General features: G+C 49.8%; 1 protein-coding gene across 3 annotated transcripts in view; it reads left to right on the forward strand.

Annotated features, from left to right (window-relative positions):
- Positions 1-2,352: 2,352 nt before the first annotated feature.
- Positions 2,353-16,447, forward strand: part of OCRL (OCRL inositol polyphosphate-5-phosphatase) — a 29,709-nt gene continuing 15,614 nt past the window's right edge. For 2 of the 3 annotated variants that reach the window (XM_073360625.1, XM_073360627.1), the window contains exons 1-14: positions 2,353-2,502; positions 2,919-2,991; positions 5,055-5,134; positions 5,985-6,023; positions 7,103-7,213; positions 7,289-7,384; positions 7,928-8,051; positions 8,140-8,301; positions 9,033-9,134; positions 9,667-9,781; positions 11,913-12,029; positions 12,278-12,465; positions 14,111-14,222; positions 15,315-15,424. In XM_073360625.1, the coding sequence (XP_073216726.1) occupies positions 2,466-2,502; positions 2,919-2,991; positions 5,055-5,134; positions 5,985-6,023; positions 7,103-7,213; positions 7,289-7,384; positions 7,928-8,051; positions 8,140-8,301; positions 9,033-9,134; positions 9,667-9,781; positions 11,913-12,029; positions 12,278-12,465; positions 14,111-14,222; positions 15,315-15,424 (1,466 nt within the window). In that variant the 5' untranslated portion in view covers positions 2,353-2,465. Of the gene's footprint in view, positions 2,505-2,918; positions 2,992-5,054; positions 5,135-5,984; positions 6,024-7,102; positions 7,214-7,288; positions 7,385-7,927; positions 8,052-8,139; positions 8,302-9,032; positions 9,135-9,666; positions 9,782-11,912; positions 12,030-12,277; positions 12,466-14,110; positions 14,223-15,314; positions 15,425-16,447 lie in introns of all 3 variants that reach the window. The other variant, XM_073360626.1, reaches the window with a different exon arrangement.

Raw genomic sequence — 16,447 nt, forward strand, 5'->3', positions numbered from 1 at the left:
GCACCTAGCTGCAGGATGTGACCTGCTAGGCTGCAGTGATTTGGCCCATGCTCTCAGTGCCAGAGCTATCTCCTGCATTTGTACATCTTCAGCCACTAACATGGTCCCATTGGTGTTGTTCACTGACTGGTCACTGTGGGAGAACCTCGTTTTACTGAGTAAGCTGCATGTCAGGACCCTGTTTGGTCATTTCCCTCATGGGCCTGAGTCAATTTGCAATGAAAGGTTCTGCCATTTTTCTACCAGCTTGGGTGTGGATGGTGCAGTGATCACAAGCCAGTGATATGGGGTTGTTCAGTATGGCTTCAGGGTTCGGATTCACAATTCAAGGCCAGTCACAAACAACTGCTCTGCTTCTTGAGCAAGGGCCAGCCTCTCTGCCAAGTACCTGTGACCTCAGTATCCTGCCAGTCACCAATAAGTAACAGGCAGGAGAAGAGGGGTGGGGAGAGGGGAAAGGGGAGCTTCTTGTGATCTCACAGTCCCACCAAGCCATGACTTCCTCATGTGCACAAGCCACTGACGATGTAACTACGAGGGACAGGAACTGTCCCACTCATCCCAATGGCATGTGGATGATTTATTTCAGGACAGCCCTCCTGCCTGTCCACTTCTGCGAGCTCATTGACTCGTGTGACACCACTGGGCTTCCCAACAGTTTATCTTCCTAAAACAATGTGCCTTGCAACTGTCATCAGGATCCCTGGACATACAGGATGCATCTCCATCTGTAATGAGCACTCAGCAAGGGAATGGCAGCAGCATTAGGAGGTACCATGGAGGCCAAGAGCTTAGCAGTGTTGCATAGCAAGACTAGCCAAAGTTAGAGTGGTGAGGGTCTCAAATAATGCAGTGGTTTGGAAGGGAGTTAAACTCTTGTGAATCAGGGCATAAGCCAACCTCTAAACCATTTTTTTGCAGGGGGAGGTTTGAGGTTTCCAGCCACATTACAAAATAACTATAGAACCAGACCAAGATGGTTCATTAATTTTAATACCAGGAGGGACCACTATAGTCATCTAGTTTGTCCTTCTACATAACACAGGCTATAGAAATTCCTCCATCAGCCCCCACAACTAGTGGTTGTATTAGAGTACATGTTTTGGAAAAATAGTCACTCTCCAAGTGCTTGGAGAATCCCTCAGAAAGCTGTTGCAATAGTTAACTACCTACCTCCCTGTTCAAAATCTGCATTTCAAACCCAGCACAGCACTCCCTAGGCATGGTGACAAAGACAAAGGCAACCTGGAGAGGGAGAACTACTGGCTGCAGAAAGAGAGGCTGCTGCAGCTTAAGAAAAGGAATCTATCCCAGAGCAGGAGCTGATGCAACAGCAGGAAAAGAGGCAGCCAAAGAGAGCAGGGTGGAGATCCAGCTGCCTGTTTGTAAAGTCTCCACACCAGGAAGAGCTTCCCTGACATACCTGTCCACTCTTTCACCTTTTACATCTTCTCACACAATTAAAAAAAAAAAAACCACCTTGGGGGATTGGTGGTTCCAGGAACACTTTAGCCTACAGTGATAAAAACTAATTTCACTCCTTCCTACTTACTTGAATAAGACGGAGATGATTTTGTGACTGAACCAGGGAATAATTTGTCAGGACTCTCTGGATAGGATGTAGCAGTGTTTTTATTTGGTAATAACTGCAAATATTTCCACAAGTCATCACCAGGGCTGTCTGGGGTTTGAACAGCTGAGCCAGTATCTGCAATTTGGTTCTCATTTCAGAGCAGGCTTATCAAGCATTTCATTCCTATTAACTATGCAAACCCAAAAGGCAGCTTAACTGAGGTGGTAGGGAGAGACTCTGAGGTTGGTAACAAATCCTGCTGTAGGAACCCAGCATTTCACAGGCCGTGCCCTGGAATCACTCAGCGGCCACCCCCATTTCTGCAGGGCAGAGACAGGCTCCTTAGCATTGCTGTAAGTGGCAGGGCAGGCGCATTTGGCAGAGTTCTAGAGCCTCCATGGTTGTAGCTGGGCTTTGCAATCAGTGCTGGGGCGGTGAGGGCCGTTGCTGCCTCGTGGCAGCAGCCTGTGCCTGGGGTCTCACCCAGCGGGCCTGTGCCTGGATTGCCCTGATGTGAGCCAGCATGTTCCCGGCCGCTCTGTGGCTGGGGTCTCGCCCCGCGGGCCCGTGGCTGAGGGGGGGGTCCCATGGCTAGAGGGGTGTCGCCTGATGGCCCCGTGGCTGGGTCGCTCTGCTCTGAGCCCCGGTGCGGCCCCCGTGCCCAGAGCATCGGAGAGGCGGGCCCAGAGCTGACTGAGGCGAGGGCAGCGGGGCAGGGCGGGAGGAGCCGGCGCGCTGCGGTGAGCTCCTCCGGCCGGCAGGGGGCACCGGCCACTGCGGGCCCGGCCGGCGCCGCTCTGTCCGGCCCCGGTCGCTGCGCGCTCGCTTCGGCCGTGAGTCGCCGGGAGACCGGGCCGCGGGGAGTGGCGTGGACCGGATCCCTGCGCTCCCCATGGAGCCGCTGCCGCCGCCCGCGGCCTGGAGCCTCGATGTATCCACTGGCTGGGACGGGGAGCCCGAGGGGACCCCGGCGCCCGGGGGAAGGCGGGCGGGGCTGGCTGGGGGAAGGGTGCGGGGCGGGCTGGGGGACCCCGGCGCCCGGGGGAGGGGCTGGTTGGGGGACCCCGGCGCCCGGGGGAAGGCGGGCGGGGCTGGCTGGGGGAAGGGTGCGGGGCGGGCTGGGGGACCCCGGCGCCCGGGGGAGGGGCTGGTTGGGGGACCCCGGCGCCCGGGGGAAGGCGGGCGGGGCTGGCTGGGGGAAGGGTGCGGGGCGGGCTGGGGGACCCCGGCGCCCGGGGGAGGGGCTGGTTGGGGGACCCCGGCGCCCGGGGGAAGGCGGGCGGGCGGGGCTGGCTGGGGGGACACTACTGCCCGCGGTATTGCTGAGTTCCTTAGCCGTGTGCCTATGCTGTGGAGGTGAAAGCAGGACGGAGGGAGCCCTGTGTCCTGAGCCTCTCCCAGCGCCACGGGCAGTGCGAGTGAGTAGCACACACGGCTGCCCAGGCTCCGCAGGGACGTTGCCTGCCCACAGTGACTCTTGCTCCCGGGCGCAGGGTTGAAAACGGCTCCAGGCTGGCAGGTGGCAGGGACTCTTTGGGGGCATACTGACAGACTGGAGTCATGGCACGACCTTTTCCTTCCCCCGCCCTCGGGGGGCACATTGGCAGAGTGAGGCAGGGGAATTATTCAGTCTTCGCCTGGGCTACGTTGGCAGGGGCAGCTGTGTAGAGATTCCCACCAGGAGTTAGTGTATTGGGAAAAGGTGGGCATATCCCATGCTATTGTAGGGAGTGAGCAGGCTTTGGTGGGACTGTGTTCCTCTTCTCTACTGTCTGAGCATCTCTGCCCTTGCCCTGATTCCATTAGTATCACTTGCCTCTGGTGTGTGGGCCTGGGTGATTGGTTAGTACAGTGATGTCTTTCTGGAATAGACTCAGCAGCATTATGTGAATATTGTGATTGGTTAGTACAGTGACGTCTTCTGGAGTGTTGCTCCCTGGGAGATGGGGTACATTAGGGAAATCCCCATGGTGTCACCCCCCAGGGTGATGTTATACTGAAGGTTACAAGAAACATTTGCTAGGTTTTTATCTTTTTATAGTAAAGAAAAGAAAATTCAGATGGATTTTTTTCCCTAGTTGCTGTTAGTGGGTAGGCAACTATCTGGAAAGTTTGCAGTGACTCTTCAATATGTTCTTGGGGATGCCTTGCTCTGAGTAGCTGAACTCCTGTCTTGCATTTGGAATTAAGAACAGATCGTCCTTATGCTCTTGAGTGCTGAGGTGGAACACTTAATGTCAGACTGACAACTATTGTTGTGAGCCTATTACAATTAAAAGTTAAAGCTTTAACCTTCATGAAACCAAATTAAAATCCATGTGAAAAGAGACAGTCACTCACATGTCTGAAAAGATGGTTGAAGGTTTTTTTACTTTTTTTCTTTGAGGAACATAAAGAGGAGAAAATAGGAACTTATATTGGAGCTTCCCAAGAAAGGCCCTTTCCATGCAGGACTTAAGGGTAGATCCTTCCCTGCACTGCGTACAAGTTATTAGTTGTAGCTGGAACAGCACTGTGGCCTGTTATACAAACAGATTTTGTGCCAATTTAACTGGTTCACTTAACAAACTGATTTTTTTTAGCTAAAGTTGTTATTCTGCTATAACTGCTAGTGTGGATACAGCCATAGTGTTATACTGGTACCTTGTGTCCATATAACTTATTCCCATACAGGAATAGCTTTACCAGTGTAAAGACCCTTTATACCGCTATAACTGTCCCCACAGTAGAGGAGTTGTACCACTAGATGAGTGAAGTTAAAGTTGATGAGTTAGAGTAGAGTAGTAGATGAGTTAAAGCTGTACAACTTTTGAGGGTAGCAAAGGCCTGAGAAATGGAATGGCCCCTGCCACCGCCATCAGCACATTTGCTCTTGGAGTCTTCCCAATCACTTTGGAGTGCTGTCCTCTAAACCAAAGGTTCTCAAACTTAATTGTCCCGTGACCTCCTTCTGAAAACAAAAATTACTACATGACCCGTGGGGACTGAGGCCTGAGCCCCACCACCCAGGGCTGAAGCCCTTGGGCTTTGGCCCCAGGCAGTAGGGTTGGGGCTTTGGCCCCAAGATCCAGCAAGTCTAATGCCAATCTTGGCAACCCCTTTAAAACATGGTCCCAACCCACAGTTTGAGAACCGCTGCTCTAAACAGACAGAAAAGTGGCCCTGCTTCCTGGTTCTGGGTCCCCAGTCAACTCCCCAGCTCCTCTGGTATAGTTTGTAGACCCATGGCTCGGGAGTTTAGCATGCTTCCTTTATCATGTACATCTTTGGAAGCTGTTCCTCCATATGCATATTTTTGCATGCATCTCCCCGTATGTCATGTGATAAATGCTCCTCCTCACTATCCCCAACAACGTAGAGCTAGAGAGCAGGGCCTGTGGTCTCTTTGGTTCCAGAAGAAATACAGTCATGAGGTCAGCAACACCTTTGCTCTAGAATCTTTTAGTTTCTGTGCTGTTATGAGGCTTCTCTCTGTTTCCAGATTGGTTATCCGTTCACGGGAGAAGGACCCACCTGACCAGGATAACATTCCCATCAACAGCCGATTTAGATGTGTGCAAGGTACTGACCCTAACACACCTACCCCTCAGCCAGAAATCCACTGCTTTTTTTCCCCTGGCTGTACAGATTGGGACTTCCCCATGCAACTAAAACTCAGAGCTTATGATTACAGCTTCCTACCTCTCCCAAACTGGTGTGGGGATTTGGTCCATCTCGATATAAATGTGGGTTGGGGAGCCTCGGTTCAGTTCCTCATTGGTAGGTGTTGGTGTCAAAAAACACTGCCTGGAATGGCATCAAATGGCCCTCTCTACTGGCAGCTCCACAGAGGCCAAAGATAGAATGGGAAATGGGATCTGAATGGGCTGAGGGCTTGTCTGTATGAGGAAATTTACCAGCAGAACTATACCTTATAATTGTCCTGTGATACTTCCTTGAGGGGGGACACTTTTTCTGCAATAAGTGTCCACAAGGGGCATTATACCAGTATAGCTATGGCATGTTTCTGCTGGTAAATTTCTCCATGTAGACGAGCCGTGAGACTTGTTGGTGGACCTGTGTATGTGGGGAGTTAGTACTACTGTTACTGCTCATGCTGCACTTGGGGAGTCAGTCTCCAGGACTGGCAGGCTGGTACCTTTCATTTTAAACACACCGCTGTCTAACTTCCCTGAATTTGAAGAGACCCTTTTGCAGGGGGACCTCTGTCCAGTCTGGCCCAGCCTGTGGGGTCGTAACTCTCTCCAGTAGTGCCACTGCTAGTGGTGAGAGGTATGGAAGCAGTTTGTTCCTTTGCTGGGGCCTGGGATCTCCTTGTGTTGAAGGCAGGCATTGTGCTTGTGTTGTATGTACTGAGTCTCTGCTCCTGGACAGGGTTAAACTTTCCTGATCCTTCTCTCTTGTTTCCCAGAGGCTGAAGAAACTCTGTTGATTGATATAGCTACAAACAGTGAGTCTGTTATGATGAGAGCTTTCTTTAACAAATGTATCATCTCTCCATCACTGACACACACACTTTTCTGTTTCACCCACTCTGCTTCCCCCTCTTGTCTCCTCCCCCTTTGCCCTCTGCTCTACCCCACTTGCTATCCCTGTGCTAGTTGTGGGTTGTAAGGCTGTAGAGGGGTTGGCTGGCTTTGTTACTCTTTTGGAAAATGCTCATTACCACAAGGAGTATGATCTAAATACTTAGATCAAAAGGTGTCACTTGGCTGAGTTTTGACTTCTCCCTTAATGCTTCTCCCAAAACCCCTCCCTGTGAGCCTGTTTGACTTTCCCTGGAACTTAACCTGCCAGCCCCTCGCTTTCCTGCTTCTGTCCTATATTATTGCTCTACTCCTTGCTGCCACAGAAGCAGCCCCATGGTTGGAGTGCAGGGGCAGTACACGATGCCCACATTGGAAGTGTAACCTGATCAGGGCCTCTTAGGAGGTTTTCATACCCTGCAGGGTCCCACAGTGCTTTGCATGCAGCATAGACAAGTATAGGTTGTCTTTGCTTTGCACAGTGGAAGATGGGGAGAACAGATGCACTTGAGGATTAGGTTATCTTTGGTAACATGTGGGCTGCTTGTCTTGGGGATCTGGAATCACTCTGTCTGAAAATGTGTGTCTACTGCTACAAATACCACCTTGGATTCCTGTCTCCATTTGACATTGTGCCTTTAACTGCATTTGGTGCTTGCAGTGTCATTGTTTCCTTTGTGAAGGCAGCTTCCCCTGTTATTTGTGAGTGTCTTTCACACAGCAGCAGGGGAGAGAAGTAGTTTTAAAAATCAGGAAAATGGCATTGGAACCCCTGCCCACCCACAAATTGGTGGGAGTCTCAGGGGCACAAGGAGGACCCGACACTGCCTCAAACTCACTTTTTAAAATAGACTAATTGTCAAGATGATGGCAAATAAATGAGGACTTCCATCATGGGCCCAGAGGAGCAAATGGCAGCTAGTGGCTTGTTCACGGGAGGGGTTTAAAGGTCAAGAAGCCGAACCTGTCTGTGTCTTGGTGTGTGTGTTTTGTATGTCTGAAGCTGGCTGCAAGATAAGAATACAGGGAGACTGCACACCAGAGCGCCTCTTTGAGATCCCCGATGAGGAATGCTGCCTTCGGTTCCTCACCAAAGTGCTGAACATACAAGAAGGTAACCACACTTACAGCCATGTGTGTGTCTCTGGGGCTCAAGAGCAGTTTCTGACAGTGATGTTTCCTTCTCCAGCCCAGTTGAAAGCGCCTCTTCCTGAGCACAGGGAGCCAGCCAACTGGTATCAGGTGGAGAAAAACCTCCCAGCTCCTCCTCAGTCATCTGTTTCAGGTACTGGAATGAGTCCCACCTCGGCAGTTGCAGCCCTGTGTTCAGGGCACAGTCATGGGGCCCTTGTTTTCAATGGTTGGGTGGGATACATACAAAACTATGGCCTCTGCAGGAGCTTTGATTTTCATTGGTCCTGTCAGGTAGGAGCATGGTTAGTGCTTTTCCTTCATCCCCCCACTAACTCCCACAAAAGCCCACCTCCTGCTCCTAGTGTGATGTTACCATGGATTGATGTCTTATTGACGTACTGTATCTCCCTCTGCCAAAGTCCCTCTTGGTTCATGATTGTCTCTCCACTCCCTTGGTCTGTCCATCTCCTCACTCTCTGCTCCCCCTCGCCTCTGTCAGCATCTCTTCCCCTCGCCCTCTTGGCACCATCAGAGTTGGTATAATACTGCTACCCCTTGCCACACCCACATTCCTGTGGGGATCTCTCTTCCCGCTTCCGGAGTTACGTTGCCCCCTCTAGGTTCTTGTTAAGCTGCTTTCTGAAGAACATTCACCTGGGCCTCACTCTCACCACCCAGGCTTCGGTCATTACAGGGGTTCTAGGCTTTGAAGATCATTTCAATGCCATAAGTTTGGAGAAGAAAAGAAACTTACAAAACCAGCAAATGGGATCTCGTCGGGAGCCCCCGCCTCCCCCTCTTCCTCCACAAAATAGGCAGTAAGTAGCATCCCAGAGCTGTTGCCTTTACCCTCCAGTATCCTAGGCAGTAACCCCAGTTTGAAGTCTTTTGTTGTCTCCTGTCTAGGTTTCATCGAGAGAGGGAAGGTGTGGCCAGAGACCAGCCAAAAGTAACCAACACCATGCGCAAGCTGTTTGTGCCCAACACGCAGTCTGGGCAAAGAGAGGGTCTCATCAAACACATCCTTGCCAAAAGAGAGAAGGAATATGTCAACATCCAGAGCTTCAGGTCAGCGCTGCCCCTAGAGCCATAGCCACGAGGCACAGTGTATGTAGGGGTAGTGAGAAGCAGAGATTTTCCCAGCTTCTGTGGGCTGCTGCCTTGAACCCAGCCCAGGTCTCAAAATGAGCTCCTGCTGGTGGATGGCCTATGTGAAACAAGTAGTGGGGTTTCAGTCCAGTTCGTAGGTGGCCAGGTCGCCACAGTAGCACCCTTCACCCATCTTATTGGCACTTCCTGGTGTCCTTATAGGTAATCTCAGCCCAGGGGCTGGGGGTTGAACTCCCCCAAGTAGAACTGAGGCATGTTGGCAGAGGCGAGGTAGTGGGAGCTTGCACTGCTGTTGCCCGTGCTGCATTGTCTTATAAATACAAAGGCCTTCATGGTTGCCAATCTGGTGCCTTTTTGCCAACATGGAATTCACTTTCAGTATGTAGAAAGCATGGTGTGGGTCATGTAGGTAGGCCCCCAGTGAGGTGTCCTTTACTTTGCAGAGCTCTGTGACATCCCTAGTACATTAGAAATGTGCCATGCCCAGAATTCTCTGTGTTTTGCAGTCTTGGACAGAGCTCTTCATGTTATGTGTAGTTTACACTCCTTAGCAAGTTCACTGGCCTTTTTACACAGGACCCTCATGCAATTCAGACACTCCCTGTTTTGATGTTGTGTGCATTAGAGAGTCTGGACCTATTCAGTAAAGCTCTGCCCCAGCAGCATGGCTGCTCTTGTGTGTATTGCAGGTTTTTTGTGGGAACGTGGAATGTGAATGGCCAGTCTCCGGACAGTGGATTGGAACCCTGGCTAGTCTGTGACTCAGACCCCCCAGATATCTACTGTGTTGGGTGAGGCAAGAACTCCTGTTCATTTATACATACACATCTTGTGTCTCACTCCCTTCCCTTGGACACTGGTGGATTTTATTCATTTCAAATTCCCAGGCTTCCTAGTGGACTCCAAACTTTACACTGCTGCCTAGCATGTACCCTGGGACTCGGAAGGGAGGGGATCCTCCTTCACAGGGCTGGAGTAGTCAGGATGATGTAAAGAAGCAGCCAAAAGTCAAGTAGATTTCTTGAACTAACAGAGCAGCTTTCCTCCAGTGAGGCACCAGCTGAGAACCAGCTCATCCTCGGCATTAGCAAAGCAGACCAGACTAATGTTCCTCAGGGAAATAGTCTCTGGAAGGGGCCTGTAAGACACTGCAAGGGAGCCATAGTGCCTTCGTTTGAGCTAGGCCCAGTTGACCTTCCTCCGGGATGAATGATGATAGAGAGATTCAGACTGGGCCTCCTGCAGTGCCATCTTCTGATGGGGGTACAGAGCGGAGACTGGTTTGGGGGAGAGGGGTTGTGTCCTAAATTGACCTGTTTGTAGGTTCCAGGAGTTGGACCTCAGCACGGAAGCTTTTTTCTACTTGGACTCTGCGAAGGAGCACGAGTGGCTGGCTGCTGTGGAGAAGGCCTTGCACCCCAAGGCCAAGTATAAGAAAGTGAGTCCTACTAAACCATCTCCTCTGGCATCCAAGCTGGTGGGACTGGGGGCAGGAATGAAGCTCACACTTTCCCAACTCAGATGGTCCATACGTCACCCAACCAAAATGGCCAAGAGCAGAGTCCCCAAGGATGTGTACCTGACACTGCTGATGGAATAGTTTCCTGGGCAGGGAGAGTCACTGTGGGACTAGAATAAATCTGGAGATAGTTCTAGGGCAGAGATATCCTCCAATAATAGCTCCCTGGCCATTTGGTGGGTGCCTCATGAGTGGGGCAACAACAAAAAAATACCCTCAGAGAGCTGACAGGACAGGTGCTCGGTGTGAGATGTGTCCCTCCTATACGCAGGCAATAAGAGGCAGAGGCGGGTCAAATTCCACATTTCCCTTGTTTTGGTAGCTCCGCAACTATAAAAACCGGGTGTGTCTTGTTCTAAGGAGCCAAGTGAATAGCTTTTCCTTGAAGGAACAAAATTGCTTGTATAGGGGAAGTTAGCTAGGAGACTGTGCCTTGGGAAAGAGTAACTTTAGTTGTAATGTTGCTAGCTGGCTCCTTCGTGAAGTGTCAGGACTGAGTCACTACAGCTTTTCTTGCTGGCATAGCAGGCCTTCTGGTAGGTGGCTCTGTCTTAAGACATTAGTTAATTTCCCCTTCCTCCTCCCCTACCATGTTTTGCTGTGACATCCGTGCACTACTTTTTTATGTAGAGCCCAGTGACACAAGTTACAGGTTGTCAGGGTTCCCTCCCCACTCTGAACTCTGGAGTACAGATGTGGGGACCCGCATGAAAGATCCCCTAAGCTTATTTCTACCAGCTTAGGTTAAAAACTTCCCCAAGGCACAAATCCTTCCTTGTCCTTGGATGGGTACTGCTGCCACCACCGAGTGAGTTAGACAAAGATTCAGGAAAAGGACCACTTGGAGTTCCTGTTTCCCTAAAGTATCCCCCCAAGCCCCTTCACCCCCTTTCCTGGGGAGGCTTGAGAATAATCTACCAACCAAATAGGTAAATCAGGTGAGCACAGACCAGATCCTTGGGTTTTTAGGACACTAAAAACCAATCAGATTCTTAAAAATCAGAACTTTATTATAAAGAAAAAAAGTAAAGCAGCACCTTGGTAAAATCAGTATGGAAGGTGAAGTGACTTGCCCAGAGTCACCCAGAAGAGACAGTGGCAGAGCCAGGATCCGTGCAGCAAGAGACTGTGCACACAGGTGCCATGTTAATGGCTGTAGGATGAGCAGAACAGTGGAGAATGACCTCTCTTCTTCCGTCCTGCAGAAGGAGCAAATGCTCTCTGGGAGGCAGGCATTGCGTAGGACCCCAGAGATGCTGCTTTGTGGTGCCTGCAGGTCAGGCATATCGGACTCTGTGTATGCTTCACTTGCTTGCTGTTTCCCCTACATTGAAACTACTCATGCAAAGAGTTGGGAATTTAAACCGTGAGCTCCACCACCAGGTTGCTGTACTTCTGTAAAAGCAAAGATGAGCAGAAATAAACTCCAGCCATCCTGGGACCTGAGCTCAGGCCTTTTGTGAGGTTCAGGACTAGTTTGGTCAGTTCCTTCTTCGAGGTGTTGTTGGTGGGAGCTTAGTTTAGTATTCATAAAATCCTAGAATATCAGGGTTGGAAGGGACCACCTCAGGAGGTCATCTAGTCCAACCCCCTGCTCAAAGCAGGACCAATCCCCAATTTTTGCCCCATATCCCTAAATGGCCCCCTCAAGGATTGAACTCACAACCCTGGGTTTAGCAGGCCAATGCTCAAACCACTGAGCTATCCCTCCCACCATAGTATTGCTATGTGGCTCCAATCTGTATCCTACAATGCACCTGGGAAGCCTCAAATTTTTCACAGTGGGGCACTGCTTCAAGGGAATACACCAGAACCTGAACAACCATGAGCTCAGCAGCATCCCCTACGGGTGCTGTCGGAGGACCATAGACTTCCCAAGTCTCCACCTGTTGTGCAGGGAGTCCCCAAGCTAGTGCAGTATGTGGAGTGTTGGGGGACCATGGGAGATGGGAAGAGACTCTGGAGACAAGCAGCACAGGGGGTGAGAAATTGGGGATTGTATTACGGCTGACCTGGAAACTCATAGAATATTTATTTATTTGTTTTGCAGGTGCAGGTGGTCCGTCTGGTTGGGATGATGCTAGTTGTGTTTGCCAGGAAGGATCAACTGAATTATATCACGGATATCATGGCAGAGACTGTGGGGACTGGAATCATGGGGAAGATGGTGAGTGGTCTTGGTCTGTGGGTGCATAGCCTCAGAATAGCTGACTCTGGTGTATGTTTGTGTGAAATGTGGTCTGTGGTACAGTGTCTTGCCTTACTTTCTCATCCCTGCTGCCTCTTTTCCTGTCAGTGTGCCTCTTGTTTTCATTGTCTCCATTGTTTTCATTTCCCCAGCTCTCTCCTGTTCAATCTGTTACCCAACCTCTTGTGTTTGTGTAACAGTCTCACCTGTAACTACTCTGTCCCCAGGGTAACAAGGGTGGTGTGGCTGTGAGATTTGTATTCCACAACACCACCTTCTGCATTGTCAATTCCCACCTTGCTGCTCATGTGGAGGACTTTGAGCGGCGGAACCAGGATTACAAGGATATCTGTGCCCGGTTAAGCTTCCTGCCTCCTGACCAGGGCCTGCCTCAGCTGAGCATCATGAAACACGAGTAAGTCTCCAACTCCACATTCCTTCTCCAAGGTCTGGGGAATATTAGCTAGAAATTGCTACCAAGAAGAGCCCAAGTGTAGACAAACCTGCAGGTTAATTGAGATGGTGAGGAAAATGCCAGAGCCTTGTCTACACTGACACTGCTGTTGGTGCAGCTGAACCAGTGATTGCACTAGTGGGCAGTGTTCTTGTAGTGGCTCACAAGGCAAACCTGTCTCTAGTACCTTCCCTTGCAAGAAGTCTGTAATGTGCTCATCTCAGCAGCTGGCACTCTTGAGTCAAAGGCTGATTATTACATGGTTGTGGAAAACCTGGGGCATTTCTAGAACAACAGACAAACTGGGTTTTATTCCAGGCTTCTCTGGTTTGTTCATTTTTGAGCTCTTGTTACTTGGAAGGATTTACATAAACAGCTCACATAGTCTGCAAGGTTTTTGATTCTAGAAATGAGCTCAGATTTGAATCTGTGAATATAAACTTTGTTGTAAAAGGCTAAGAAAATTATGAGAGTGTCAAAGTTCTTGTTATGCCTGTTGGGAAGTGATGAGAAGGCTATAGGACTGTCTGGAAGCCTATGTGTGAGGGGAACAGGAGTTGTCATTGGTGTGGTGATTGCAGAGAGGGATGTGATGGGGGAGGGATAGTTCAGTGGTTTGAGCTGTGGCCTGCTAAACCCAGAGTTGTGAGTTCAATCCTTGAGGGGGCCATTTAGGGATATGGGGCAAAAATTGGGGATTGGTCCTGCTTTGAGCAGGGGGTTGGACTAGATGACCTACTGAGGTCACTCCCAACCCTGATATTCTGTGATTCTATGATTAGTGGGTGGAACAATGAGATAGGACAGCTGCATTTAGATTTGTGAATTTTCAAGAGACCTGCTTGTGTGTCCTGCCAGCTCAGCACCAGTCTGTGTGCTCAGCATAGGTGCCTTGGGTTGGTAATGTACTAGGTACTGGAAAAGCAAACAAACTGGTAGACTTGTGTGGGATCCAAGGGCAGAAGCAAAAGGCCTAACTGCTGGGTAGGCAGGGGACTCTGCTGCTGTGTTCTTATGCGTGCCTTACAGAAGTGCAAGCTCTTCCTTGGGGGTGACGTGTGTGCCTTGTGTTGGAGAGATAAATACCACTGTGCAGTGAATTGTGTTGTTCCTCTTATTTGTTTCATTTCATGAAAACATTGGTGGGTTTTTCCACATTGTTTTCAGGCTAGGGAAAACGTCAGCAGCCCTTCCTGAGGATCCTGGTAGATTCTCAATCACTGGCATTTTTAAATCAGGATTGGCTGTTTTTCTAAAAGATCTGCTCTAGTTCACGCAAGAATTATTGTGGGGCAGTTCTCTATCCTGTGCTGTCCAGGGGCTCAGACTGGATGGTCACAATGCGCCCTTCTGTCCTTGGAATCTCTGCATTGTTAGCTAGCTGACTGCTTCATCCCATATAGATCACCCACCTTTGGGATGCTATCTCTGTAGACACTTACAGAAGCGGCAGCTGCTAGCATATTTTGATTCTCTTATATGTCCTGTTGTGCTCTAGCTATCCCGAGAGACCCCTTTTTCAATCTGACTCCCCCATCTCTCTCTCCCATGGGAGTTCTGATACGAACTGCAGGCTTTTCTTTTCCATGTTTGCCTTTGTCCGTAGTGTTGTCATCTGGCTGGGAGACCTAAACTACAGGCTGTGCCTCCCTGATGCCAGTGAGGTGAAAATTCTGATCAATAAGCATGAGCTTCAGAAACTGTTGACATATGACCAGGTAAGTGAACTTCAGTCATGTGGGTATTGGGTCATCCTGTTTTAATATATCCTTACACTTGGGAAGGCTGGCATGTATCCTGTGGTGATGAGATCTAGACACAGCTCTAGGGTGTTTTTGTTTCTTGCCGTTTTAGTTCCCATTAAAAATATTAAAAAGTGTCTCTGGCCAAAAGATATGATGTTTAGGCTGTAGGAATGTGTATTAAAGCTCAGAGATACACGCTGCATGCTCAACAGCTCCTCTCACCAGCTCTTGAGGACAGAGCGGGAACACTGACCGAGGTCAGTCACAGCTCAGAGGGACCCTGGAAAGTGTGTTGCAGGAGCGCTGGGGATTCCTGCCTGTAACTGTTGTGTGCTCCTCAACAAGCTGGACCTGAGTTCTCTGACGGGTGTGGGCTGTGAAATATGTCCCTGCAGCACATTGGAAATTCTGGGGCAGCGTTAGATACATTTCAAAAAGGGGGGTTTATCCAGTGAAACGCAAAAGGAACAATACAATCAGTGCAGTGTCCCTTGGAGTATTTATGGTGATAGTAAATCTGACTTCGTGCTGCCTCTTACTACTTAATTTCCAGGATGCTGCAGAATTTTGTATTGAAAATAACTAACTGAATTTTTGATGCTGTTAGGGGAACTTAGGAGGTTTTGTAACTGGGTAGGAGACTTATGAGAGCTGGTTTGGCCTTGTCGGCCAAGCACACCAGTTGTAGGTTTCTGTTAAAATGACCAACAGTGAAGTAGTTAGCAATGGAGTTGCTTAACTGTCGTCATTAGGTTTCAAAGTTAACACTTGGTTGAGTTGAACAACTTGGCTCCCTTGTCTCTTGGTTCATGCTGTGTACAGACTCAGGCAGGCAGCACTATGTCAGTTTGCATCTGGTTTGTCTTTGGAAGGTTTTCTTTGCACTCGGAGTAGCTCTGTTTTGTAATGAAAGTGTCTGTCTGGGGACACGGTTCTGTTGTAAGGGGTGGGTTCTGTGACAGAGTCCATGGCTGCGGAGTAAAAGGGCCCTGCCTGTAACTTTGCTCTGCAGAGTTATGAAGACTTTGCTGTTGTGCTGACAGGCTGTTCCTTTTTTGCCTCTAGTTGAATATTCAGCGGACTCATAAGAAAGCTTTTGCTGATTTCACAGAGGGAGAGATTAAATTCATCCCCACGTACAAATTTGACTCTAAAACGGACCGCTGGGATTCCAGGTAAGTCTGTTGATGGTGGCCTGTTAACCTGTGACACCAACAGCATCTTGCCACACAGCTTCCTTCCCTGGCTGAATTATTAGACTCTGATCCTTCTCCTGGAAACATGCCTAGAGCCATCAACATGACATTGAATAGCCTCGTGGATCCCTCACAAATGGACTAGACGCGTTATCTGGGACGGAGCTTTTTGCTGATGCAGAACGTCAGTGAGGCTAATGAATGAAACATACAGTTGATATTCGTCTGAGAGGTGTGGGGAATACCTCTGAGGACAGAGACACAACACACAAGGCACTTGAGGGGTTAGGAGTAAGTGCAGATAGTCTCAGAAGAAGTCAGCTTTGCTGTAGTCTGGTGGGCCTGAGGACAGAACAGTCAGCCATGCCGAACTCTGGTTTAGCCTTCAGCACAGGCTCTTTGATTCCTCTACCACACAAAGGCAAGAAAAATTGACAGGAAACAAAAATGATAGTCCTGTCCTGGGCTGGCACTGCAGGGTCCTCTTCCCCCCAGGAACTCAAGGATCACAGATCTCACTTAGCCTCAGGGGCACCACGGGGCCTACCTGCCCCATTGCAGCCTTCTGCTGCTGCTCAGGAAAGTGTCTCTCTCTACTGGGTCCCCCCCTCCTCCCTTACAGAACTGGGTCCTTACGTCTTCCAGCTGGGAATCAGAGCCAATCATTAGCTGCTGCTCAGCTGGATCCCAACACCTGCCTGTTGGGCTTCTCCTTAGGCCAAGGCTTGCTGCTCCCTGGCTCTGCAGGCCCTTAAAGGGGAAGACTACTCTGCTACTCTTGCCCATGCAAATTCATCTGGGGAAAGATCATCCAAAACACAGACTTGAGGACCCTGGAAGGCAGGAACAGCTGAATAGATTTTTCAGCAGTGGGGGTAGTAAATTAAACTGGAGCTTGCACCAGAGTGTGGTAACAAAAGAAGCTAATGCAACTTGGGGCCACATATGCAGAAGCCTCAGGTTATGGTGATAGCCCCCACTGAGCCCATTCCACTTCTTAGC

Source organism: Lepidochelys kempii, chromosome 9 (genome assembly GCF_965140265.1).
Source record: "Lepidochelys kempii isolate rLepKem1 chromosome 9, rLepKem1.hap2, whole genome shotgun sequence".
In the NCBI taxonomy this organism is placed as follows: domain Eukaryota; kingdom Metazoa; phylum Chordata; order Testudines; family Cheloniidae; genus Lepidochelys; species Lepidochelys kempii.